Source organism: Sus scrofa, chromosome 1 (genome assembly GCF_054392235.1).
Source record: "Sus scrofa isolate SSC_HxYL_T2T_F1_AM1 chromosome 1, Sscrofa_HxYL_maternal_Yorkshire_Landrace_v2.0, whole genome shotgun sequence".
Classification (NCBI taxonomy): Eukaryota; Metazoa; Chordata; class Mammalia; order Artiodactyla; family Suidae; genus Sus; species Sus scrofa.
Genome location: NC_139383.1, coordinates 877,823 through 905,266, shown reverse-complemented (window position 1 = coordinate 905,266; position 27,444 = coordinate 877,823). Strand labels below are relative to the sequence as shown.

Here is a 27,444-nt window from a genome sequence, read left to right as displayed (position 1 = left end):
TAGAGAAAACCTTTGTACAATTTATTTCCTGTTATTAATCTTTAGAAAAATGAGGCTCTAGCTAAATGCAGGGATTCAGTGGTGAAATTTTGACCATGTGAACAAATAAATAAATATTTACAGTCTTTGGCAAAACAAAAGAAGTTTCATCCGTCTGTACCAGAAGTTTGTTTTTAAAAAAAACATAAATAATTTACAAAAAACCACATGGCACATTCTAAATATTCACATAACCATCCCACAGCGCCGTGGTCCCCCAAACATCACAGAAAACCTACGCGCTCGTCACAACTTCCATTTAATGACGTTTCCCAACCCTTCCTGGTCTTGGGGATACAGCTCCACCAAGACAGGTAGAAAGTGCAGCAAAACAAAAGGAAAATCCACCTCAGAGGAAGCAACAAACATGCCTTTAGGAGACGGGCGGCGCGAGGAAAGACGGGTCGTGGCCCTCTCCCCGGCAGTGGAGTGAGATCCTTCTCGCGGGAGGACCGACAAAGTCTTCTTCCCGAGTCCCCGCCTGCAGTGAGACTAACGAGTGTTTCCTGCGCAAAGAGCACGCAACTCACAGCAACAACAAAACCAAACGTGTGTGCGCTACTGATGACGGATCAATGGCTGTGTCTGCTCAGACGGGTCGGCAGGATCCAGTGTCCTAAGATCCTACGCACAGCAGATAGATAGATGACCACAAGAAAGGATGAAAGTCACCGGCAACAGAATGTATTAAGGTTCCATGGTCAACTCTTCATTAGTATTTATTTAGTCCATCACACTGGGTAGCATACGCGTTAAGATGGCAACGTAGTATTATCAAGCCGTGTATTTTCGCAGGAAGATATTTGCTGTAACTGTGTCTTATATACTAGTTATATGTTTACGTCTAGAAATTATACTACATGGGGCTACTTGGCTTATTTAAAATAAGTTACTGGTGAATGGAACTTCATTCTGCATTCATTCAATAAATATTAACACAGCATTTATGACCGGAACCTTAATGAAATGTGTTACCAAGTTAGGTAAAAGCCACCTGTCTGAGGTGTCAAGGCCTCTGGGATGGGGTGAGATGCCAAGGTGCGGTCGCCCATTTGCTTTTCAGCTGGCGCTCCCCCAGCGGCGGGCCCACAGGAGACGCTCCAGCAAGGATTCTGGTGACCAGAATGCAGAGGCAAGTGCCGAGGATTCTCCCAGGTCCGCCCCGCCTCGAAGGGCCACCCTCCCCGTCCTGCGTCTTTGCAGAAATGAGCCCTTTGCAAAGACATTCCTTCCTGGATAGAACTGCGCCCCTGGGGCTCCCACTGCGGGACAGGAGAGTGGGGAGGGGCTCTTTCACTGCTGGGATCCGTTCTCACGTTCCAGGCAGTTATCACGTCCACATCACCCTCTGACCTCCGTCTTACGACGGCGCTACCTCCCACTTGAGCTGACCCTTCTTTATAATCGACCTAACAGGATCTGGGTGCTCGCCCACCCAACTGAAAGCACTGAAAGCAGTGTAGCCATAATTTTCCTGCTTAATTTATGATAACGGCTTATGCACAAAATCCCCTTCACCTCCATATACACATAAATACAATAAGTACTTACATTTCATATGTAAACGTCATTCTTTTTAAACAAACAACAAACATAATATCATGCTCAATTTTCACTCCACGTAAAGTCTCAGGTGTCACCGCGCCGGTCTTCCTGCAGTGGAGCTGGATGTGTGTCTGGCTCCATTAACATTCATCCTCTGAAGGCGCTTGGGCTTGGGCTGGTGGCAGGAGGTGGAGAACCGCTCAGAGTGAGGGGTCGAGAACAGAGGTGCTGCTAGAGAGAGAAGCCGTGAGCACCGGGATGGACTGAGCTGTCTGGATGACCGCTTCTACAGTACTTTGCTGGAAACACAGCAAATCTGGTTTAGATATCTGCAAAACACAGGGGGCAGAAATCAGCAGACGGGACCGTGAGCTTTGTTCCAATTGATTTTGTTGAACAATAACCTAAATATCGCTACTTCCATCTTTAAAAGACATAAATAGCACTATTTCGATTTCAAAAAGACATTACACTATGGATGGATGTGTGAATGGATGGATGGTGGATGAATGGCGGATGGATGGATGGATAAACAGGTGGATGAGAGAATGGACGGAAGGAAAGAAAGACGGATGAGAGGATGGATAGACGGATGAGAGGAAGGAAGGATGGATGGTGGATGGAAGGATGGATGGCTGGGTGGATGGATGGATGGATGGAAGGATGGAAGGATGGATGGATGGATGGATGGATGGAAGGATGGAAGGATGGATGGATGGAAGGATGGATGGATGGATGGAAGGATGGAAGGATGGATGGATGGATGGATGGATGGAAGGATGGACGGATGGATGGATGGACGGATGGATGGATGGACGGAAGGATGGATGGATGGAAGGATGGACGGAAGGATGGATGGAAGGATGGATGGATGGATGGATGGATGGATGGATGGAAGGATGGATGGATGGATGGATGGAAGGATGGATGGATGGATGGATGGATGGATGGATGGATGGATGGAAGGATGGATGGATGGATGGATGGAAGGATGGATGGATGGAAGGATGGATGGATGGAAGGATGGAAGGATGGATGGATGGATGGATGGATGGATGGATGGATGGATGGAAGGGTGGATGGATGGAAGGGTGGATGGATGGAAGGGTGGAAGGATGGACGGATGGATGGATGGACGGGTGGATGGATGGAAGGGTGGAAGGATGGACGGATGGAAGGATGGACGGAAGGATGGAAGGATGGATGGATGGATGGATGGATGGATGGATGGAAGGATGGATGGATGGATGGATGGAAGGATGGATGGATGGAAGGATGGATGGATGGAAGGATGGAAGGATGGATGGATGGATGGATGGATGGATGGATGGATGGAAGGGTGGATGGATGGATGGAAGGATGGAAGGATGGATGGATGGATGGATGGATGGATGGATGGAAGGATGGATGGATGGAAGGATGGAAGGATGGATGGATGGATGGATGGATGGATGGATGGATGGAAGGGTGGATGGATGGAAGGGTGGATGGATGGAAGGGTGGAAGGATGGACGGATGGATGGATGGACGGGTGGATGGATGGAAGGGTGGAAGGATGGACGGATGGAAGGATGGACGGAAGGATGGACGGAAGGACGGATGGACGGAAGGACGGATGGACGGATGGACGGATGGACGGACGGAAGGACGGAAGGATGGAAGGATGGAAGGACGGATGGATGGATGGACGGATGGAAGGATGGATGGATGGACGGAAGGATGGAAGGATGGATGGATGGATGGACGGATGGATGGATGGAAGGATAGACGGATGGAAGGAGGGAGGGAGGGACGGATGGACGGATGGATGGAAGGATGGATGGATGGAAGGATGGAGGGAGGGAGGGATGGAGGGAGGGAGGGATGGAGGGAGGGATGGAAGGATGGATGGATGGATGGATGGAAGGGTGGAAGGGTGGATGGTGGACGGATGGATGGATGGACGGATGGATGGGATGGAAACATGGACTGTCTCAAAAAAGCAACCTAACCTAGGGGAAAGAACGCTTCACCACAATCTAGAAGATAGATCAACATTTTTGTTGTGTGATTTTTGAGAAGCAAGTCTGAGTCTTATTTACCTCAACTGAAGAACGGGGATATTTTCATTTTGATAGTCTTACAGCACGGAGAAGCCAAGCTCTCTTTGGGTGTATATTATTTGATTCAAATACACTCCTAGAGATGTAGCTGGAGAGGACCTCCCCACTCCACGTCCCCCTGCTCTTTTCCTCCCTCCCTCTCTGCCCCACCCGTCCTTCCTTCCTTCCTTTCTTCCAGCAAGGGCAACAATCCAGAATGCCGTTAGGGGCCCAGAGGGTGTGGGAAATACAGGAAGCAAGGGATAGAGCCCAGTGAGACAGGTGGAGCCTGGGGGGAACTGAGAAGCGAACGTCTTGCCAAAGACGTTCACACCCAACTTCAAACAAACCGAGTGACAGACAAAGTCAACATAAGCTGACCGGGCAAAACGTCTGCTAGGGACGGGCCACCAGCTCGAGGCTCAGCACCTCTGTTCCTCCCCAACTCCTGTGCCGCACGCGGCCCCGGCGAAGGCTCTCACACCCACCTCTGCATTCGTATTTGAGGTCCGAGAAGTAGACCATTTCTTGAGAGAAGACGAACAGGCCCAGGCGCCCGCCCGCGTAGGTCTGGTCGTAGATGGGTCCCGAATCGGCCATCACCTGTTTTCCCTCGTGCACTAAGACTCTGGGGGTAGGGGGGGCGGTTTAAGCACGTCTGGCAGAAGGTGGGGACACAGTGTGACCCCAGAGCCTCCTGCCTCCCTGTCACGCCCCCCCATGCTGGGGCGCCAGCTTCTCCCCCAGGTGTCAGTGACCTCCTGGCCATCATCCTGCTCTGCGACACCTGCTTCGTCCCCAGGGACTGTGCGCTGTGGGACAGCAGGGCGGGCTCCTCCCAAAACGCCCAGAGACAGGAGGCTGTGCGGGAGTGGACAGGAGGCTCCCTGCGGACACACTGCCCTCAGCCAGCCTGCACCTCCCCTACCCGCGTCCTGTCCCCAAGGACACACAGCCCCCTGCTGAGACTGGCTCACGCTCTTAGGAACCAAGCTTAACTCTGCAAAAAACCTAAGTTTAAGTCATCTGCATGTGGTTTTCACCACCTGCCGTTACGAACTCTGTTCTGCCAAGAGAAGCAGATTCTGCCGACTGGTTTTGTAAAAGTTTTGTTCAAAGATGTGTTTTAAGCTCAGCCATTCACAGCGACCCTGTGCTCCAACCGACTCACGGGCACATCTGCAGAGCTGCAGTTACCTTCCCTGCGTGACGCCACCCTTGAGAGGTGACAACCACTTGGCAGAAGCACAGCTGGTACGGAGCTACCTCACCTTATGTAGCCCGTCTTAGGCCTGTGGGTCAGGTGCCACCGGTAGGCAGTGTAGTCCTTCCAGCCAATATTTTTGGGGTCGTGCCACAGGGTACGAACCTAAGGAAAGACACGCTCCTGAGTGCCGGCGGCTCCTGCATCTGGACCACAGAGCTCAGCCCCAAATGGGAGAGAAGCGCTGCTCTGTGAGGGGCGCCCGGGGCTGCCGCCGCCCCATCTCCCTCCCAAGCGGTTCACAGACAGTATAAGCTGGGTGCAGGTCGAGTCCACGCACTGGACCCCACAGATGGGTGCGAAGAGCACCGGCGCCCGGCCGCATCCTCGACGGGGACCTTGGGCAAAACACTGAACGTTGAAGCCCAGCTCTTCCCTCCGCTAGAAGAGGGTAGCGCTCGTTTAACGCGCAAGCGGATAACCGAGGGTGTGGCAAGCCTGGGCCTGGCATCTCTAAGGAGCCCGGGGCCCAAGAAGAAACGGAAGCCACTGCGATGTGCGCTGAAACGAACGAAACCGGCGGTGGGTGTGTCCCGGGGGCAGAGGAGACGCGCCCTCACCTGCCCCTCCGTGTTCCCTGTGTGCCACAGGGCGTTGCGCAGGTGCTCGCCGGTGCCCGTGGTGGAGTTTACCACCTTGAGCGACACCCCGGAGTAGCCGTAGGCCCGCGTGGGCTGGTCCTCCCAGTAGGTCTGCGTCACCTGCTTCCACATCACCACGTAGAAGCGGCTGCTGGACTGGTAGCCAAAGACGAAGCCGGCGTAGTCGTCGTCCCGGTCCGTGTTGACGTAGAAGGTGCCGCTGAAGTCCACGGACCCAAACTCGTCAAAACCTGCAGGCCCAGGGGACACCGGTCAGACGGCGGCAAGCCCCGGGGTCTCGGGGCTCAGGGAAAGGCAGCTCTCTCCTCCTCGCTGTGGCGGGAGGCGTCTGTGACGCTGACACCAATGACATTTACGAGCTGGTCTGTTTAGAGCCCCCTCTGGAGCTCCGGCAGAGCCACTGCATCGGGTTACACCCCACAGGCCAGGTCCACGCAGCCAAGTGGCGGCTGACCACCGGAAACTTCAGAGGCGAAGAGAGGCAGATCCACGCCCGCCCCCAAGTTCTTCCACCAGAGACATTTAGGCAGATGATTTTACAAACCAAGGGGCCGAAAGGAGCGGCTTCCGTCCGGAAAGACGGGAGGGCAGCCCAGGGTTTTAGGGAGCAGCCGCGTGCCCCTGGGCGCCTTCAGGCAGGACCCGAGGGTGGCGCCAACTGGGAGACTCACCCACAGCGATGCCGGGGTCGGAGTTGGCCGTCTGCACCAGCTCCTTGCCTTGGTGGCGAATGACCCAGTTGGGATCGATCTGCGTGGTGCCCTTGGGGTCCAGGGGCACCATCTGGAAGTTGCGGAAGTCCGTCTCGCTGATGGCGTTGTTCTCGGGACACACGTCGTCAATGTCCGGGATGCTGTCGTTGTCAAAGTCGTCTTTACAAGCGTCGCCACGCCCATCACCTGTCACCAAGGACAAGCAGAGAAAAGGCCAAGGAACAGTGTGCCACCTGCCTTTCTGTGTCTGAGGGAGCCGGAGGCGATTCTCTGAAAACGGGGGTAAGAGCTTGGCTGTGTGTCATGACCTCTGGCGCTTGGCCCGAACGCTGGGAAGCGTCTGGACGCTTTGGAAAACATCGCTGTGACACGTCCCGTAGCAACGCCCGCCACCCAAGCTCCTGTCGAGTCACCTCGCTTCCTCCTGAAGGTGAAATCAGGGACCAAAACCGGACGCTGCCGAGCACCATGAGGCTGAACTTCCAGATCCTGCCCTGCTCATTCTCGGAACTGCGAGCATCACCCTAGTCCCCCCTGCGGTCTGTTTAAAGCAGCCACTTTCTCGAAAACAGACTTCATTGGGGGAGCACCTCGTCCAAGTGCCAGCGAGGCGGGGACCAGCCCGCACCTGGAGAGACGCCCCCGAGACCTTCCGGGCCCTGCGGCTCCTGGAGATGCTGGCGCTCCCACAGGCAGACGCCACCGGCCAAACTAGCCCACTTGGCGCCCACTGCTTCAGAAGGAGAAACGCCTCCGCGTTCAACCTGACTCCCATCACAGCCTTCAAACGACTTCTCGGCGCTCGAGCCTGACACGCGCCCCCCCACCCCCCGACTGCCGTGTGACAGGCCCCCGTGTGAGGTGCCTCCAAACCACGAACATGCCCCGTGCGCCAGCCTGGCCTCCACCCCAGCCCCACCCCTGCTTCCCGTGAAAGGCTGCCTGTCGCCCTGCAAGCCCCTCCCGGGCCCAGCGGCTGCAGGCCAGGACCATCCATTCTCATGTCTAGAATGAGCCCCATGCTGCTGGGGGTGAGGCGGGGGGCGGGAGGGGGGTCCTTGGAGCTGCGCTTCAGATCAGTGAGTCCTCCGTGAGTCCGTGGGTCCCACTGGCTCAAACCCCAGGTCCCCACCTCGTCCACGGTGGGCGTGCATCCTCCACGCGGCACCTGGTCAGCCAGGTCTGCACCCTGGAAACCACGTCCCCCGGGCGTGCGAGCAGAAGCCAGGGGACATGCAAACCGCCCCCGTGCACAGCTCTGCACCGTAGTGCAGCCTGAGGCTCTGGCAGGAGAGGCCGAGCCCCCTGCGGACCCCCCCCCCCACGGGCTGAGGCTCTGCACGTGGCCTGGGCAGCACCCACCGTCCGAGTCCTCCTGGTCGGGGTTGGCGACTAGCCGGCAGTTGTCCCTGTCATCCGGGACCCCATCGTTGTCGTCATCCGAGTCGCAGGCGTCGCCCTTGCCGTCGTGGTCGTGGTCGGCCTGGTTGGCGTTGGAGATGTAGGGACAGTTGTCCTGGTTGTTCTGGTGGCCGTCCTCGTCGACGTCCTCATTGTTGTCACACTGGTCTCCCACGAGGTCGTTGTCCACGTCCGTCTGGGGACAGGGTTTGGGGACAGCGCCCTGAGCATCCGTCCAGCGAAACAGATGCCGGCGTGTGGGCCGGACCCTCACCCCACGTGCGTGGTCCAGGGTCTCCCCGAGCCCTCCCACAGGAAGCCTGGGGAGGGACAGCTGCCCAAGTCTGTCCCTCTGTCCCTCCCACAAGGTCCGCGATCCACTTCGACCCGCCGTGTCCTCCCTGCGTCTCCCAGAGGCAGAGCTGGAGAAGCGCCTGCCCACGCCTGCCTTGGGGAGATGCCCAGATGGTTAGCGGCCAGCGAGACTGAAGCCCTGCTAGACTCGAGCTCTGCAAATGCTTCCAGTTAAAATGATTGAAAAGCCTCTGCCGTCAGGTCCTGGCAGAGCAAATGGAACACCGTAAAGCGGCCCACATCCGTGACCCCCTCCTCTCACGCCTGATCCACCCCAGGCTACTACCTGGTCGGGATTGTGCACCAGGGGGCAGTTGTCGCAGTGGTCGCCCACGCCGTCGCCGTCCGTGTCTCTCTGGTCGGTGTTGTAGACGTAGGGACAGTTGTCTCGCTCGTTGAAGACATCTGCAGGATTGAGCGGGATGGAGGCATAAACTGGGAGGGGAGAAGCACGTGGCTCCCCCCCACCACGTTAAATACCTGACAGCCAAACTTGTGTCGAGTAAAAAACGGGTCTAAGAAATCATAAGATGGAAGGATTATTGAATTCATGGAGGGCTTCCCATTAAAATCAAAGTCCCCTTAGGTGGGAGCAGAACCAACTCCCGGAGGAGTCGACACACACCAGGGACGACAACTGGGCCCACACGCCAACCGTGTCTCCCTAACGCCCACTCGGAGAGGGGTGTGGAGCTCCTAGGAGCCCGTCAGCTCCGGGTCCACTCCCCCAGCCACTCCGCACCTCAGCAGGAAAACCACGAGGGAGAGGCTGCAGGGCGGTAACTGCCACATCTGGTTCCAGACGTCGGAAATCAGACGGCGAATCTCATCGCCTCTGGGCTCGTGAAAACCATTACCAATGGTAATCAGACTCAAAGGGGAAAGCCAGCCCTCCGGAGTCAGCAGGGCATCAGGCGCCGGGCAGGCGGCTGTCGTCCCGGGCAGGTGGGGGGCCACGGGGCCGGGCAGCGAGGACCCCGAGGGATGCCCGCCATCCGACCTCACGGACGGGATGGGAGGAGAGGCCCAGCGTTCGCAGCCCTGGAGAACATGGAGGCCAGACCCCGCCCTGGCGCCGGTGGCAGTGGGTCCACATGATGCCAAGTCACCCCAAGGAAACAGCCAGAGACGAACGCAGGCGGGCAGGCGGAGGGCGTGGGGGTGAGTGTGTCGAGCCACGGCCGCGCTGTGGACGCCCAGGGCCAGGCGGAGCCGGGAGAGGCGGCTCTGCCCCAGGGCACGGCTCTCGGGTCCGGCAGCCTGGTGGTGTCAGGGGTTCGCAGCATCTGGGCCACCTGGAACCCCGGGAGCTTTGCAATGAAGATGGTGTGGGGTAGGGCGGGAGCACAGGCCAGGCCCAGGCTGCCCTCGGGCCGTGCTCAGAGGCAAGGTGGGTCAGACAGGGAACCGATGTGGGCAGAGGGGGGCATGAGAGGTGACGCGGGGCTCGGACACACGGACACAGGGCTTGGAGCCCGGGATCCGGAAAAGGAAGGCGACGAGTCTGCGGTTTCCCGTAGGTTATCCCGCGGCTGGCGACCCGTTCCAGGGACGCACGGGCAAAGAGGAGCTGAACGGGGCCGGGCTCCTGTGGGACCAGCTCAGGGACGCCTTGTCTCACGGCAGGTGCAGACAGAGCTGAGCTCGTCTGATACCCAGAGCGCAGCGTGGCTGACCAGGCCTCGACCGGGGGACTGACCGTCGCCGTCGATGTCCACGGAGCAGGCATCGCCCTCCCCGTTGCTGTCGGTGTCGATCTGTGCGGGGTTGTGCACGTAGGGGCAGTTGTCGCAGCGGTCCCCAACCTCGTCTTTGTCGTAGTCAAACTGACGGGGGTTGAAGAGAAGCTGGCAGTTGTCCTGGAAGAAAACGCAAGGGAGGAACCTGATGCGCCTCGCGGGGCAGGGATGTCTGCGATCGGTCTGAAACGGCTCAGCACTGGCAGCACTGGCAGCGTCCGAAGCCGCTCCGGGTCACCGAGGCCAACAAGGAAAACCGCCGGATGGCGTCTTCCCATCAAACCATCCGGCAGCATCTCTGCCCCGGCTAAACATCCTGGGGGTTTACAGAAAGGGTGACGTGCCGTGTACTTCGGGCCGAGGCTGGACACAGACCCGTCGAGGGCGGGAGTCGACGGGTCAGTCGAGTCTGATGCAGTAGATCTGCGGCTGAGACTCGCGGGGCTTCCCCTGCGCTACCCCTGAATCAGGTGCCAACGAGTTCTGCCTGCATGTCGGCAGCAGTTCTCCCAGGAGAGGGTCAACCTAACGCCCTAAACGCAGGGAGCGGGGATGTCACTCGGGGCCACAGCACCCCTGCCGGCACCCCCAGGAGGAGGTAGGTGCGTGCCCTTCACGCAGCTGAAAGCACGTTAAACCCAACAGCGCGTCCGGCAGGGCGCCCGGCCAGCCCCGCGTCCTGAAAGCTGGCCTGCGGACAGGCCAGGCCAGACGCGCCCACCGCAGCCCGCCCGCTTCTCATGCGGGGCAGCGGCCCCAGGACGCAGGAGGCCCCACCCGGAGCGCTGCTCTCCGGCTCTGCCCGTGCCCCGAACCGCGAGCCGGAGCTCCAGCGGCACAGCCCCCCACCTTCTCATCACTGACGCCGTCGTTGTCGTCGTCGTCGTCACAGGCGTCCCCAGTGCCGTCCTTGTCAAAGTCCTCTTGCCCAGAGTTAGGCAGGAGCGGGCAGTTGTCCTGCAAGCAGAGGAGGCAGGCTGGGTGTGACACCGCCCCTCCTGCGGGAGGGCCGGAGCTCGCGTGGCAGCAGCAGGCACGGGTCCTGGACGGGGAGTTGAGGACAGGGACCTGGCAGCAAGGCCGTGGCTCCTGCGCCTCCTCTCAAGAGCTGCCAGGACGGACGTCACCACCACCAGTGACGTCACCACTGCGGAGCGTGTGCCTGGAGCCCAGGAGCCTGCAAGCTGCCCGGCGACAGCAGTTACAGGAAGGCGACGAAAATCCGGGGGAGGGCAGAGCCTCCCGTCACACACCCCGCCCCCCGACTCCAAGCTCGGGATCACGAGCCTTTAACCCTCATGGGCCGGCATGGGATCCGGGATCCTCGAAGGCATGGGGGTCGGCTCGGAAACCGGGGCCCAGCCCTCAGACCATCTGCCTGGCTCAGCTCTGCCCAGGAAGTGGGCGCCTCCTGTAAAAAGCCACTGTGTTTCAGTTCAGCCACGTGATGACTCGAAGCCAAGCTGTTCACACACTGTGGCCGCAGGAGCTGGAAAGAGCAGCAGAGGGTCCACGGGAGAAGCACGTTCGAACCCACGCGTGGGGCCCCGGTCCGAGAAGAAGGATGGTCCTCAGTTGGCAGGGCTGGGGCCGGGTTTCAACTCCAGCCCAGGAAGGAGAGAGAGGGCCCTCCCGTGCGTGGGGGGCACCCAGGCCTGGAGCGTGGACGCCTTTGCAGCAGATACACAGGGGAACTCTCAGATGCTGCGTGTGGGCGTCAGAAAGAGCCTGGGACCCACACACGGAAGCAGAGGCTGGGGCAGTGTGTCCGCAAGCCCAGGGGGCCTGGAGCCCCGGAGTGGGCACGCCTGGAAGAAGCTTCCCCTCTGGCTGCGGTGGGAGCCCAGCCCTGCATCACCTCGTCTCAGGCTCTAGCTCCAGACTGAGGGCAAAGGCCTGTGGGTCTGTGGCCCTTTGCTCAGTGGCCCCAGAAAAGGACCCCCCCACACACACCAGGTCCTAAGAAAGCCCCCTGCGTCCAGGGGGCCAGACCACTTCTGGATGCAGCTCAGAGGCTCCTGGCAAAGGGAAACACTTGCTGGATTCCGAGTGGGTTTCGGAAGCCCGGCCCAGCCGTTTCCCTCCCTCCCCTCCCCCACTGATTTCCAGCCTCGTCTCATATGCAGCCAACAGTGTCCCTCCCGTCCCAACAACGAGCTGCCTGTCCAGAGGGGCCCCGGGACTCGGAGAAACCCACGAGGCAGGCGACTCGGAGCGGCTGGTGGTGGGAGAGCCTCCCGCCCTGTGGACCCGCAGGCCATGTCCAGGGCACAGCCACCCGGAACTGGGGCCCTGGAGGCCAGGGGTCCCCACCCCACGCCGTGCCCCCACCTTGATGCAGTGGTAGGTGGCGTTGGTGGCGCAGACCAGGTTCTTGTTGGGCCAGCCGTCCAGGTCCGAATCTTCCCCACAGATGAGCCCGTCACCCGCGTAGCCCGTCCGGCACTCGCACTTGAACATGGGGTCGCTGAAGTGGCCCAGGTAGACACACTCAGCATGCCTGTGGCAGTTGTGGGTCTTGTCCTCGCAGGGGTTTTCAGGCTCACACACCTGCGGGGGGCGGGGTGCACCACGGCTGAGCCTGAGCCTGACCGGGAAGGGAGGGTTCGAGGCCGCACTCTGGGCCAAGTGCAGGGCACAGGGCCCCCGCTGAAGGGCTGCCGGGGCCGGGGGGGGGGCGTGTACTCGCTGCGGAGCACGTGTCCAGAAATCCAGGGCTCTGCTCCCTGGATGTGGCCTGAGGCCCTCACCTTGAGGCCGGCCAAGGTCACAGCCGAGCCCACAGCAACCCCCAGGGTCACGAAAGACCACAGGTCCCCACCCTGGTCCTCAGGGACCTTGTGCGTGAAACTCAGACCCAGCCCTGCGCTCCCACCCCCTGGGCGTGAAAACGTCCCTGTGTCCCCATGCTGGGGTCACGCGGGCCACCAGAGCCAGCCCCTCTCACCGTCTCCCCAGCACTGCGTCCTCTCTCCTGCCCAGCCCGCCCTCGTCAGGAGCCCGCCTGATGTTCCGAAGACCCTTCGCGGAAACACAGGGCCAGCGGCTCACCTGCTTCTCGGTCCTGGCCGCCTCCAGGCCGACGCCGAAGGGCTGGCTCCCCTTGTAGCGCGGGGGGCAGGGCAGGCAGTGGAAGCCGGGGTCGGTGTTGACGCAGCGGTGCGCCTTGCTGGTCGTGAAGCACACGTCCGTGACCACGGCGCACTGCGGGGACCGGCAGACCACACGTCAGCCCGCGCTCCCCACCCACGACGGACACCCCGCTGCCCTGGGGGCGCCCACCTCGTCCAGGTCCTCGCAGTGGGTGCCGTTGCCCAGGAAGCCCACGGGGCAGGAGCCGCAGGACCAGGACCCGTCGGGGAAACTGCTGCACGAGGCCCCGGGGAAGCAGGGGTTGGACAAACAGCCGTCTGCGGGGAGGAGGAGGAGCCGGGCTAGCGCGGAGCCGCAGCGCCCCGACGTGACCCGCACAGGCGGCTCAGGCCGCCCTCGAACTCCCTGTGGCTCAGTCGCGGTGGAAGAGAGTGAGACAGGAAGATGCCAGCCGCAGCCCCCCGTTAGCGCCTCCGAGAGGGAAGGTCTGAGGCAGAGCTGCCGCAGGTTAGGAGCGCGAGTCCTTACGGCCCCATTATGCGCATGTCCCCTCCAAGGCGAGCTCTCGGTTTCGACGTTAAAACGCTAGAGCCGCATTAAGCAGAGGGATAAACCGTTTTCTTCGTGGGCACAGAACTGTATTTTCCGTTTGCTAACCCTTTAGTCCCAATAAAAAGCCGGTGGTGTCCTCTGGCTGAAGTGCACCGCCCTGGGGCAGACCCGCTGGGCGGCCTCGGCACCCACCTACTGGGCAGCTCCTCTTGTTGCACATCTGCTGCTCCTTCACGTCCCCCACGCAGTCCTTGCCACCGTGCTGCGGCTCCGGGCTGTTGCAGACACGCGTCCGCTCCCGGATGCCGCCGGCACAGGTGACCGTGCAGGCCGACCACGGGGACCAGGGGCTCCACCGACCATCCACTGGAGGGAGAACAGAAGGTCACACAGGGCGCTGGGGCTTGGGGACGGGGTCGGGGCAGAGCCCGGGGCGAGGCCGTGTCCCTGGGGAAGAAGGCCTTTCGGGACCACCGGGGGCGGGGCTGCCGACGGGAAACTCCAGGTAGTTTTATTTTGTCCCCAGAAGCTGGAACCCTTGATGAGGGGCAGCCGCAGGTGCACCCCTGCCACAGACTAGAGGTGCTCACACCCTAAAGGCTGCACGAAGCTGAGTGGCTGTCACTGGCCATCAGCAGCGACGGGTCGCCCAGCAGGGAGAGGAACCAACCACGGCCTCCTCCTCTGAGTGAACACGCCTCATGACTCGGCCTCCCGGGGGCCTGCTGGGGGGGGCACGGGCCTTCTCGAACCCGGACCCCAGGTGCCCCTGAGGCAGGAGGCCGTCTCCTGAGACCTCGTCTGTGCCCTGTCGATTCCCCAGGGCCCCGGCCCGGCTCCTGCAGCCGTGGCCTCGTGGCAATTTGATGGAGATGAGAGCAGGGAGCTCAGGCCCCAGCACTGACCCCAAGGCCCGGCCTCCAGAACCCAGAACCCAGGCAGCCAAGGCAACCCGGTGCCCCGCGTCGCACGGGCCTGTGCCAGGCCCGTGTAGTGCTGAGGTTGGGCCCTGGAGCCCCTCCCCGCAGCCTCCCCAGCCCATCCACTCACCGGGGCAGGGTGGGCCCTGGCAGGCCCTGGTCTCGCGGCCGCTCCCCTTGCAGCCCCGCCCGCCCATCTGCGGCACCGGCGAGTTGCAGAGACGGATGCGCGTGATGTTGCCGACCCCGCAGGTCACGGAGCAGGAGGACCAAGGAGACCAGTGGCTCCAGCCGCCGTCCTGCCGGACTAGCACGGAGGAAACGAAGACACGGGTGGCGCGGGCACCTGGGGGAAGCTGGGGGCTGGTCCACCCGGGGTTCGCCAATCCATCAGGGAGGGGGACCAGGCTGAGGGCCTCCCAGAATGGGCGGTGGCAGGCGGTCTCCGAACCCCAAACCCGAGGGCTGAGCCCCGGCCCCCACCCCCGAGACCCCACCCCGCGGCCCCACACTCACTGCGGTGGTCGCACTTGCCCAGGCTGCACGCCCGCGTCTGGATGGACGGCCCCAGGCAGGTGTTGCTGGTCACGTCGCAGGACCGCCCCCTCTGCTGGGTGCCGGGCCCACAGGTGGCAGAGCACTCCGTCCACTCCGCCCACGGGGACCAGCCCTCCTCGCCGTCCGCTGAGGGAACAAGCTCCTGTCAGGCCTCCCCAGGGACAGCCCACGCGGGAGAGCCCAGCGCTGGGGTCCATGCAGGACGCCCGCACGGGCGCTGGGGTGAGCAGACACGGGAGCTGCCCCAGGTCGGTCCCGGGCCGGGGCTCAGGGCCCCCTGCCCAGGAAAGGGTCTGTGATTTTTCTAACGGTTTTACCAAGGACAGGGCTGACCCTGCCTGCGCAAGGCTCCACTGGAGTTGTCCAGGTGGGAGCAATTTCCATTTTAACCTCCATTTGCTGATCTATAAACGGCCATGAAACTTCAATTTTTGGTTGAAATGACAGAACACTAAACTTAGTTCAACAAAGACAATTCCCTGCCAAGAGATTTTTCGCTGGAAATTACAATCTCCAAATAAGAGAAAGGACATGACCAGGCAAGGGCCTTCCTGGTGAGCCGTCGCCGTATGGTCACATCAGGTCGTTGAAGGGCTGTGTGGCGGGGCTGTGCTTAAATGTTCTAGAACGCGGAAGAACCGCGAGGGAGGCTTCCTGCGCTGCCCGCACGGCGACCAGCAGGAGGCCCCCGTCTGAGGAGGCTGCTTGATCACGGGGTTCGCTCACCCGATTCGGCAGCATTTAACAGGTCATGTGTGTCAGGCACTTTCACACAAGTCATGGTAGAGTTTATTTCCTTCAAAAAACTAACCCTGGGTCGTGGGCACAATCAGCCTGTGTTTTACAAAGAAAGAACCTGAAACCTGGAAAAGCCACGTTTTGTTCAGAATCACGGAGGGGCAGAGCCTGTGCTCGGCAAACAGACGGCGCAGACGCGGGGACGAGGCCAAGCCCCCCCCCCCCCGCCCCCTCCCGCCGCCGCAGCAGCGCCCGCCCCGGCGACACTTACAGAAGCAGGATGGGCAGCACTCGCCGTCCACGAAGGCCGGGTCGGCACATGTCGCTGGCGGGCAGGTGATTTGGTGGCAAACAGTTTTGAACTTCTACAAGGAAAAGGGCGCTTCTGTGATCCTCGTTTAAAGCATGAACATGGGGCAGGGGCTGGATTGAAAGGGCCGGTAGGAGCCCGGACGGTCTGCCACGCGGGCTGCCGCTCCTGAGGCGCGAGGTCACCTCTCTCCCGAGCGCCCTGAGCGGGCTCTGGGACCACGTTCTCCTTGTCTCGCCCGCTGAGCACCGAGAACAGGGCCTCCCAGCTCTGGGGTGGGCAGGAGGGGGACAGATGAGGTCCCGCAGGGTCTGGGCCACCATGGTGCAGACCAAGGGGCATGAAATAAGGAAACCCAACTGCTGTCCTGGGCAGTGACCTGCACCCCAGAGGTTTGTGCTGAACCGAGAGGCCCTCACGGGACCGCGCGGCTTCCGGCACAGACCAGAGGGGCCTGTGCGCCTGCCCCCAGCCCGCCGTCCCCCCGCCCCCGGGAACAGTGGCCGAGCCCCTCCCCGCTCCTTCGCGTGCAGATCCACGGCCGATGCCGGCCTCACTCCGGTTACTTCCGGCTCCGCTGCCCCGACGCAGCCCAGTCCCGACAGCCAGGGCCCGCGGGCACCCACCCGGCCCCGGGGATGGCGCGGCTCTCACCCTGCAGGTGCATTTGGTGCAGCTGTCCACCACCCAGGTCTCGTTCTCGGCGAAGAAGCGGCCGTCCTGCCAGCAGGCGGACACGTTCCTGGTCTTGGGGGGCCCGCCAATGAGCTCCCAGAGAAACTGGTTGTCGTTTGACTGGAAGAGGAGGGGGACGGCTGAGTGTGAGGACAGGGGGGCTGTCGGGCTGGCCGCGGAGGGACGTCCCCTTCCTTAGGATGGCACAGGAGCAGAACCAGCAGGCTCGCAGCCTGGGCGCCCGGGACCCGAGGCTCAGAGGCCGCAGAGGCCCCAGGGCAGCGCCAGCGCAGAGACCCGCCAGGCCAGGCGACTCCGCTTTGCCTCCGCTGCCCCCCAACCCCTGCGCCCCGAATGACAGCCGCGCTGAAGGCTTGTGGCCTGTGTGTTTGGAGGCCACGGGAAGCAGCGGCTGGAGCCGACGGGGGACGGTGCCTCCCGCCACCTGCAGCTGAAAACTGAGGCTTGGTTCCTGAATTCGTCTGTGGTTCCCAGTGTGACGGACACGCCCTGACAGCACGAGCGCAAGGGCTCACGCAGCCCTGCTATCGCGGGGCTGCAGACCAGCGGAAAGGGCACCAGATGTTTTTAAAAAATCAAATAAGTGACAGTTACCTCATTTGCCCCTGAACACGTGACGTTACCTCCCTCCTTCTAAGCACTTCCTCCTGCTGCGTTGCTGACAGGGCGTAAGGGGCCCTCTGAGAACCACACGGAAGACATGCAGCCCCGCCCCCGTCTTGCACCACATTGACAGAAACACATCATCCTGACATTTTTGTGCAATTCAGGGAGTTCACAAATTTCCTTAATCCCTGACTCCAATGTGAGCAAACTCGTCGCAAAGCTCTTTTCAGTTGGAAGGAGCAGAATCGGAGGCAAAGGACCCCCACCCCCCGGCCTGGCCTCCCTCCTGCCCCCAGGACCACCCCGGGCCCCCCACCCCATCCTGGCCTCCCTCCTGCCCCCAGGACCACCCCGGGCCCCCCACCCCGTCCTGGCCTCCCTCCTGCCCCCAGGACCACCCCGGGCCCCCCACCCCGTCCTGGCCTCCCTCCTGCCCCCAGGACCACCCCCGGGCTCCCCCCTCCTGTCCTGGCCTCCCTCCTGCCCCCAGGACCACCCCAGGCCCCCCGCCCTATCCTGGCCTCCCTCCTGCCCCCAGGACCACCCCGGGCACCCCCACCCCGTCCTGGCCTCCCTCGTGCCCCCAAGGACCTCCGGAGGCCCCCAGCATCAGCCAGGCCGAGGTGCTGGACCCTGACGCAGCCAGAGTTGAAGGCCCTGCAGCGCCCCACTCCCAGCTGTGGACACTCAGTGGGGTGCTGACTGCACAGCCCCACGGCCCGCTCCTGCCCCAGGCCCAGGACGTGGGGAAACTCCAGAAGGCACACGCTGTCTTGGGGGCTGCTGACCTCTAACCCGGTCCCCTACCTCCCCAAGGAGTGGCAGTGAGCTGCCTGCCCGTCCCAGGCCTGAGTCAGAACCCGCCAGCGCCCCCGGCTGGACCGGCGGGCCAAGCACCTCGCCGCGAAGCATCTGCAGAGCCTCGGGGACCCCACGACCCCTGCCCGCCCCCCGCCTCCTCGCGCCAGCAGTCGTCCTCTGAAGCTTAAATCACACGTCCTGGGACCCGAGCCCCGTTTCCTCCTCCCGGACGTGCTGTGGAGGCGAGGACACGTCTGTCCATTATGGCCTCACGCCTCAGGGACGGGCTGTTCCCCACCGAGCTCCGTCCTCTAAGTAAAAGCACCTCCCTCCGCAGTCAACGCTGCTCCTGGGAGATGAGTGTCCCAAGTTAAGAACTGGTGGCGGAGGACGTGGCGCCTGTGAGCTTGTTTCCTGTCAGCATCGCTCTCCCGCCTCTAACCACACGGCATTGTCACCAGACAGCAGGACCCGCCTCATTTTCCAGGGAGCCTGCTGGTTAGTGCCGGTTAATCAGGATAAGTCATGGTTAGTGGCAGTTAGTCCTGGTTAGCGACGGTTAGTGATATCAGTGGTAGGCGGTGATGTCAGCAGGGATTACTGGTGACTAGTGGTGGTCGGGGTGGTTAGTGGTGGTTAGTTATGGTCAGTGGCGGTCAGCAATGCTCAGGAGTGGGGCAGTGGCGGTCAGTCACGGTCAGCGGTGGTCAGTGACAGTCAGCGGTGGTCCGTGACGCTCAGGAGGGGTCAGCCGTGCTTGGTCGCCTTCGAGCCACGCAGCCCGGGCACCTACCACTTTGCGCAGGTTCTCGTGGAGCTGGCTCACGATGACGTGCAGCCCCGACAGCTCCTGGATCATGCTGCCCAGCTCCTCGCAGGAGTGCTCGCACACCTCCCGGCCCTTCTCCGCGCCCAGGCCCACGTGCCCCGTGGAGACCGGGGGGCTCAGGTGGAGCGTCTCTGTGTTCTCACTGATGGCGTTGGCTTCGGCTGCAGGAGGGACAGAGGACAGTGAGCCGCCGGGCCCCGGGCAGCCTGGCCGGCACCGCGGGGCTGCCCCGGGCTCGTCGGGAGCGGCGGGCGCCACGTCGCGCCCGAGAGCAAGGGGATCTGGTGGCGGCTGTTTCCCATGGCAGCCCTGCTTGCGCCGGGCGCTCTGCCCACCTTCGGACACCACAGGGATGCAGCCCTCAGAGGCCACCCACCAGCAGAGCGGTTCAGCCCGGGACAGAAACGAGCACAAAGCATCGGCACGAGCGTTTCCCCACACATCAGCTTTGAACGGATTAGAGGCAACAATTTCCTCTTTTTCTTATTTTTATCCGAATTTTTCTATAAACATGTAGGTGACTTGGTATTTTCAAAGCTCCTGGTTTTGTCCCCCACCCGAAATCCATCCGTTCTGACGACAGGCCTCACACTCCGTCTATCCCATTTTCCATCCCAAACACCTTCTCCTTCAGCTGCGTGTTCGGCATTAAGGCAAACTCAGTTATTTTCTTGCTAAATATGTCATTTCGTCAGGACGTCCCCTCCTTTTCCCTGACATGTCATTTCTCTGCTGGCCTCCCAGGAGCCCCTGAAAGCAGAAGCCTTGCTACAGGTTCAGAATCTCAGTGCCCAGAGACCACACAAGCCTCTGAGGTTCCCGGTCCGTGGCTCTGCCCCAGATGACACAACTGACTCGGGCAAGTGCAAGACCGAGGCACCCTCCGGCGGGGCACGGTGGCCTGGCTTCCTCTCTGCAGTGACTGTCACGTGTTTCAAACGTCTCTCTGAGACAGCCCATCGCTGAGTTAGGACTTGCAAATGTGGTCAGTCTGTCTGTCTCATTGAGCTTTCATTGCTTGGTTCAAAATCCTTGTTGCAACTCACGCTGACCTTGGGGTGCCCCTCAGACTCACTAGACCCGAACCTCGTCACCACACGGAACCACATAAACACAAGCTTGTTACCTGCGGGGCCACCGTGTCCAAGGATGCTCAGCTCTTACTTAAAGACAGACAAACCCTCCAAGGCCCCGAGACTGCCCTTCTGCCCTTCTTTCTCTGAATCCTGTTACCCGTCCTGTTGAATGTCAGTTTACTATCTCAGCCTCCTCAGAAAGTTTGTTCTTTTATGACCGAACCCCCCCAGAGATGCTGACCTAGCCCGAAGGGACTGATCCTGGCATTTTAGCCGGAGCTGGTGGTACGGGGCTATGGCGTGGTCCTGAGCTGCTGCAGCCACCTCTTAGCACAAGTAAATCACATCGCGGGACCAAGCGGCAGGCCCAGGAACCCGCGGGCGGCTCACCTGCGGTCAGTGGGCCCTCCTGGTTCCCCAGCTTCCTCATTTGTGAAGTGAGGAAGGGGGATGGCGCTTTGAAGATTAAATGACACATTTCACTTAAAAAGCCCAGCATAGTGACCTTCCACTAAGAAGGGCTCAAGAAATTGTTGGCAAATAAGATTGGAGGTAAATCAAGATGCAGCCGACAGACAGCGTGGGAGGACCTGTCAGTGATGCAGGCAGTGTGTGTTTTCATAATAAAGCCGTGTTGGTTGCTGTGACTAGTATAAAAAAACTGCCATAAACCAAGTTGGACAAACAGGCACTGGGAGCTTGTTAAGATGAGCTTTACACATCAATCGACAGGTTACTGCAACCTATGCCGTTGTTTGCAAATATTTGAAATCAAGTTAAAATGCTAGGCATTTATTTTTTGGCTTGTAAAGTGGATTATATTGGATGATTAAAATACCTTCATAATTAACCCTTAAGCAATTTATTGTTTTCAGATGCCAGCACATCCAAGCTGACCAGAGAGCTTCCGGCCAGGATGCTGCACTTGCTCCGACGTGTGTGCGCGCCCGCCAGCCCCCGCCCACGCCGCAGGGGAGGCCCATCCAACGGCAGTTCGGACACCTACCTCCCTGGCTTTGCCGACAGCCCTTCTTGCTTAGAAGATCTTCCACGGAGTTTTCAAAAACTAAGAAGACATTCTGCAGCAAACCCTGAAGCAGGTGCAAGGAGAGAGACAGAAAGACGGGCGAACATGAGATGTTTGGTGCCGCGCTAAATGGCATTTTAAAAACCGAGATGTAATCTCAAAGCAGTGAGGGCATTTTCTCCTGGGCTTCTACGCTCAGCAGGTCTGAAGTCTCCTTGGTGGGTTAGCAGGTGTAAGTCACCAGGAAGCTGCCTCTGGGGGAAGAGGCAGACAGTGGGGCTGGCCTGAGAAGGAAGAGCTTCTCAGAGAAGGGCGGGCAGGGGGCCCTGAGAGAGGCCAGGCTCTGTCCTCTGGGCACACTCGGGGGAGCTCAGGCCGTGCCCTCGTGGCAGGGGATTCTGAGGGCAACCAGCGTTCCTGCCCGCGGCCATCGGGTTTGAGGGCCTGCACTGGTCCAGTCTCAGAACAGACAGGACGTCTGTGACACCAGCCTCCACCCTGTGACACTGAAAGCCTTGTCCACTGCATGGGGCCCGAGCTCCCTGACGACGGCCAGAGACCACGTCTACAGCCTCGAGGCGTCTCGAGGCCTCTCTCTGAGCCGAATCTAAAGGCAGCCTTCTTTCCAAGGATCCCTCCGTGCCCGGGAGCAGCTCCCAGCCGTCCGGCAGGGTCTACGCACTTGGCCTTTACAAAGAGCCTCTTGCAGCGCCCGTGGCATTACTCCCTCCTCGGGCAGGCGCCCTAAGGAAGCACAGGTGCTACTTTTCTCTCCCACCACGTCAGTAATGAACCGGAGCTGGAGTGGGCTCTGCAGACGGGAGTCTAGTGCAGGAGAGACACCTGGGCGGGCCTGATCAGCCAATCCAGCTTCAGTCTGGAAATCGGGGACCATTTGTGGCGGTTTGCTCTGCTTGCGCCTGGTCCAGAAAGCGGTGCGCGTGTGTGTGTGCTGTGTGTCTGTGCGTGTGTGCACGTGGAGGTGATCGTAGGGCCAGCAGGCGGGCCCTGTGTGGAGCTTGTGGCGGGCAGTGGGTGCATGGGCGCGTGCTGGGAGCGCGCGTGTGTGTGTGCCACCCCAGCGCCTCCCGGCTGGGCAGCTGGCACCGGGCGGCCGGCTCACCTACCCTGAAGTGGCTCTCGCGGGCGGAGCCCTTGGCCACGTACATCCGGCTCTGCTCGGTCTTCAGCTGCTCGTAGAAAGGCTCGTCCAGCGTGAAGCTGTCCATCAGGTCGCAGCCCACGTACAGGCTGTAGGTCTCCCCGGTCACCTGCACCGTGACGTTCTTCCACTGGGCGTCGGCCAGGCCCACGTCCTCCAGGGAGATGACGTGCTGGGCGCCGTCCACCCAGTAGGTCAGGTCCAGCGTGTCGGCGGGGCCGTTGGAGACGATCTCGAACTGCCTGCGCGTGGCCCCCGGGCCCTCCAGCGCCAGGAGCGTGCCCCGCGACTTGCGGTCCTGCTTCAGGCTGGCCGTCAGGAAGAAGCCCTCCTTCCGCCGCATGGCCTCGGCGATCCGGCCCAGAGGCTCCGCGCCCACCGGCGGGATGTAGTCGAAGCGCACGAAGCGGTAGGCGGGCACGCTGGGGTCCGGGCCCCGGAACTGCTTGGCCCCGATGGTCTTCCTGTTGATGTTGCTGACGCTGAAGAGGTCAAAGGCGGTGTCCTCGTCCTGGTCACCAGCTGCCCAGGGAGCAGAGCAAGGCGGTCACCGGAGCACAGGCGTCCTGCTCTCAGGCGCACGCGTGGTCCACGTGTGTGCGGCTGAGGAGCCCCGCGCCCACTCGCGCCCTCCCTCAGGGATGCCCGCGCTTTGTCCCATGGGGAACGCCGCTGTCCTCTCTCCCCAGAACAGCTGCGACCGTAGGACAGCTCCACCCTTGACCCCAGGGAGCTGGGGCCACAGGCAGACCAGCCATGACACCAAGCGCGCTGTTCAGATTAGCCGACGCTTTGCCCAGCAAGACCTCCTCGAGGAAGGAGCAGGGCCCGGTTACGCCCAGACATGGTCCCCCTGTCCTGGACCAGGACACGGGGCCACCTGCACTTCCAGCCTGGGGCCGGGGGGGCTCGGTGCGACCTCTCTCTGCCACCTGACTGCCCAGAACGTGCCCACGGAAGGATGGCCCTTGAGCCTCGCCATCCGTGCACTATTAGCGATTCCCGTGGCCTTGTGGGGAGAGCGCCGGCCCAGAGCCAGCTACGCGGGTCCCCCCCCGGTTTGCAGAGACCCATCCTGCCTGCCTGAGTCACATGCAGGGGACGGTCTGGGACACGGGGACCTCACGTCCACACGCAAGTGATTTCAAGTCACCACGTAAGCTACTGGAGAGGAAGCTGTCAGATGTTACCCAAATCCTAACACGTTAAGTCATTCAAAATAATTTTCTGAACAGAAAACTCAAATAAAGCATAACTTTTTATCTGATACTTGGCAAGTCACAACATGAAAACACACGGTACTGCTGGTAGAAATGTTCACTTTCCCACCTTCGATGGAGCTATTCGGCCGCGTATCGAAAAGCCCTAAAATAATTAAAACCTGTGGCTCGGTAGTTTTATTTGGGGAGGTTATCCTAAATAAATAGTCACTAATATTAAGACATACGTAGTCACAACAGTGTCCTGTGTGACTTCATTTATACTAGTCAAAATAGATACAATTTTGACGGGCATGTGTCTAAAATAGTAACAGTAGTGGCAGTGACAGTATTACTAGTGATACTACAGGCGGGGTTTAGTCTAAAAAAATCAGTTGACCTTCTAGTGGAACATTATACAGTCGAGCAGAAATCTGACAGAGTGCTATAAACCAGCTGTGACGGAAAAATAAAATCATTTTTAAAAATAAATAGGAGTTCCCGTCGTGGCTCAGTGGTTAATGAACCTGACAAGCATCCATGAGGACACGGGCTGGATCCCTGGCCTTGCTCAGTGGGTTAAGGATCCTGCGTTGCTGTGGCTGTGGTGTAGGCCGGCAGCAACAGCTCCGATTGGACCCCTAGCCTGGGAACCTCCATGTGCCATGGGTGCAACCCTAAAAAGAAAAAATAAATAAGAAATAAATAAACAAAAAAATGTAAAATAAATAAAATAAAACAAAATAAAGGTAGAGAAAAGGAATATTACATAGTCATTAAAAAAACATGTAAGGAGACAGACAGGAAAATATTTTTGATATATTTTTAAGTACAAAGAAATGGGAAGGAAAGAAGTTACAAGAAGCTAAATGCTTCAATGAGGTGTAAATATCAGGAAACAAAAGGCAAAATGCATCCAGCAGAGACTGCATTTCCAGGTGAGAGGGTATTTTTCTCCAACGCCTGGATTTTCCAAAAATACATTTCCTACCACATGTACTCAAAAGTAAGTGAAGATTTATTTTAAAGGCAGTTAAGAAGGTTCTAGAAGGTGAGGTGCTCTGACCAGGACTGCACTTTGTCCTCGTCCTGAGGGTGAGCTTCATCCTGGGACCCCCACCCCAGGTATGCTGGACCAGGCCCCCGAGGCCAGCGGCAGAAGCGGCCACAGCAAACTGCCCCCCCCCCCATCAGGCACGTCCACTCACCCCGAGCGCTAGACCAGGCCCCCGAGGCCAGCAGCAGCAGAGGCCACAGCATCCTGCTTCCCTCCAGTGAAAACCCTGCAGACAATCAGACACTGTTACTTACGAACACGCAACTTGTAGTACAGGTTGGAGGTTGTACTCACAGGACGGTTTAAAACCCGTCTGCACACAAAATCAGAAACGAATGCATTTGCGGGCAGCCAGGGCTGGGTAGGAACTGTGCTTCTGGAAACGGGCCCTGCGACTGCAGCTGGTGCTCGCTGGGCTAGCGTCTGGGGACAAGCACCGCGCCTGTCACAGCGCTTAACCCTCACAGGGACGAGGAGGCTCCATTGTCGCCACTCCACGGACGGGTAGGTGGAGGCGAAGACACTGTTTGCCCAGAGCAGCGCTGCTACGGAAAGTGCAGCCAAGACGAAACCCAGGGAGTTCCGAATTTCGAAAAACGTCAGCCTGGGGAAACGGCCTAGGAAGACACATGGTGTACCCAGCCGAGAGAAAAGCTGCACACGACCTAACTGAATAAAATAAACGCGAACTGTATGTGAGTCAGACGTAAACCAGTCTGGTGGAGCGCAACTGCTAACAGCACAGCATTCCGCCCGTAATCATTTTCACTTCGCTTTTCTATTTTCCTGCAGGCCTGTTTTTCCATTCTTGAGGCTTTTCAGTTGGCAGGTTCACCAGACACTGGCCCAGGAGTCAGAGACTGGCCGGAAGCCCGCTCCGCTGTTAACCCCTGCTCGGCCTCCGAGCGTGTGGCCCCAGGGCTGCTCCAGCGACACACTGTGCCCTGGTCCTGGGGAGGCAAAACCAAGCAGAGACCCCCCACCCCGCCCCGCCCAGGGCTTCCAAGACCCTGAGCGCCCTGGCAACGAAGACGTCCAAGTGGCCACCTCCCCAGAAGCACTGGGGAACCTGAGGCTACCCATGGGAAAGCGGGGTCCACGCAGGACCCTCAGGCTCCCCTGGCCTTGCCGTCCGTCCAGGCAGGTCCCGGACTTGCTGTCTCCCACCTGCACAGGGAGGCGGCAGTTGGGCCGCGCGGGCCGGCCCCCGCCCTGCCCGGCTCTGCTGCTCTGTCAGGGGCCCACTGTGCAGCTGGGGAAACTCACGTAACCTCTCAGGGCTCGGCCGCCGCTTCTGCAGAATGAAGGACAGTCTTTTAAACGATCTACTCCTAGGGTTCTCATGAGGACCACGCCAAGCACGTCACTGTCTGTAAAGGCTTATTCAGCCCGGCTGTGTGTCCAGAATGCGCTGTCCCCCGACTGCCCAGTGCAGTGGTGACAGTAAGCACGTTGTCAGCAGGGCCTCGGGGACTGAGTTACACGAGCAAGCCCTCGACAGGTACTTAGCAGAGTACCTGGCACCCAGTGAGTGCCCTTAAGTGGTTTGATAGGAGACGGCGGGCAGGCACACCTGCGAAGCTTCCGCCCTGCCTTCTCCCCATTCGTCCACATGCGGGCCCCTGCCCCCGGGCCCACAGTGGTGGCTGCAGGCTCCGGCAGACAGATGCACACTGTCCAAGATGTAACTCTCCAGCTTCTGGAGGCTCAGCTTCCTTTCAGCCTCGAGGGAGTAAACTGAACTCTGCTGCTAACAAAATCCAATCCTCTGATTCTAAGGCACGAGGGTCACAGGGCATCAGCATTTGTCACGGGAGCCTGGGGGGGGCCCACCTTATCTCATGGGGTCGCAACAAAGAGAAAGCACTGGGGCAGAGGCGCAGGTACGGTGGGTCCTGGGTGACAGGAGGCACACTTGCGAGATCACACAACACGCACCCTGGGGTGGCAGCTCCCACACCAGCACCCCGCTTCACCCACGGAGTGGGTGCTTATGGTTCTAGTTTTTAGAGAAGCAAGCACGCGTTCCGCAACAGAGTATCACGGGAGTTTGTAAAGCCCTCTAAGAGTTCTTTTCCTATCAACACTCCCAGCAGGAGTCACTTCGCTGAGAAGTCCCCTCTCCTCCCCAAGGCGGCGGCGCCTTCCCAGGTCTCCTCACCCAGTCTGCGTCCTTCCCGGACAAACCCGCTCCCTTCAGACGCCCGCCGACCGCCCGCCACCGCCTCTTCCCCGGACGCCGAGCAGCAGCCAGAGCGCAGGGCACCCGGCCCGACTCCTACAGGATGGTCACTGAGAGCGTTTGAAACACTGCTCAGCGAGCAAAGCCGTGGGGAAGCCGACTCCTAGCCTCGCTGACGGCTGTTTCACATTCTCGGGAACGATCTCCGCCAGTTTCTTTCCGATGCCTGCCCCCTCCAGAGCTCACTCGAGCTGGAAAACTGGAGGGTTTTCTGTAGCCGAAAGCAGAAGCATCCGCCCGTTTCCAGGCCGGTACACGCAGGAGAGCAGCAAGGGTCCCGAAGCCCAGGAAGCGCGCTGCGCGACCACTGCGGAGAGAGGCTGAAACCGAGCCTCCCCGCACCCCGGGAGGCAGAGCACAGAGTGCAGGGCGCCTCTGCCCCAGGCCCGCAGGCAAGGCTCACAGTCGGGCTTTGTCCCTCCTCTGCTCCCTCTCGGAAGCAGAAGAGCCTCCTGTGAAAGTTACAGCACCGGGAAAGGAAACGGTGGAGGTCGAGACGGCTCTCACCTGCAACGTGGAGACCCCGTGGGGCTGGCTCCTCGCAGCCCGGAGCACCGTCCAGGAGGGAGACCCGGCCCCACGCTGCGCTGCGAGGAGCGGGCGCGGGGCTCCTTTATAGGCGCCGGAGCCTGTGTGGTGCTGTCAGTCAGACACACGCAGGAGCACGCTGGAGGCATTCCTGCCCGGGAATGACATAATTCCTCCTCTGATCTCGCGTTTGCTGCGAGCACCTGGCACGGGGGTCCCCGTCCAGCCCCCACGCCGCCCCCGCCCGCCCGCAGCTGGGGGACCGAGGGCAGAGGAGGAGCCCGAGGGGCCAGGGGAGGACGGACGTTCCCT

At 60.4% G+C, this 27,444-nt stretch overlaps 1 protein-coding gene across 4 annotated transcripts; it reads right to left on the bottom strand.

Moving 5' to 3' along the window:
* On the bottom strand, window positions 1-27,444 carry THBS2 (thrombospondin 2). Of its 4 annotated transcripts, none has more exons than XM_013992423.3 (22): window positions 27,112-27,444; window positions 24,514-24,588; window positions 22,072-22,628; window positions 20,924-21,008; window positions 18,806-19,002; window positions 16,564-16,704; window positions 15,871-15,964; window positions 14,820-14,987; window positions 14,434-14,610; window positions 13,576-13,749; window positions 13,021-13,148; window positions 12,790-12,942; window positions 12,070-12,288; window positions 10,588-10,695; window positions 9,699-9,858; window positions 8,286-8,404; window positions 7,607-7,841; window positions 6,203-6,430; window positions 5,490-5,761; window positions 4,937-5,034; window positions 4,154-4,293; window positions 1-1,913 (listed from the first exon to the last, which is right to left on the bottom strand). In XM_013992423.3, exons 2-22 carry the CDS (start codon window positions 24,563-24,565, stop codon window positions 1,906-1,908), a joined length of 3,513 nt encoding a protein of 1,170 aa, XP_013847877.1. In that variant the 5' UTR covers window positions 24,566-24,588; window positions 27,112-27,444; the 3' UTR covers window positions 1-1,905. The 4 variants fall into 4 exon arrangements, with proteins under 4 accessions (XP_013847877.1, XP_084877180.1, XP_084877187.1 ...); XM_085021054.1 differs by having other exon boundaries at window positions 26,524-27,239; XM_085021061.1 differs by lacking the exon at window positions 27,112-27,444 and adding an exon at window positions 25,530-26,041.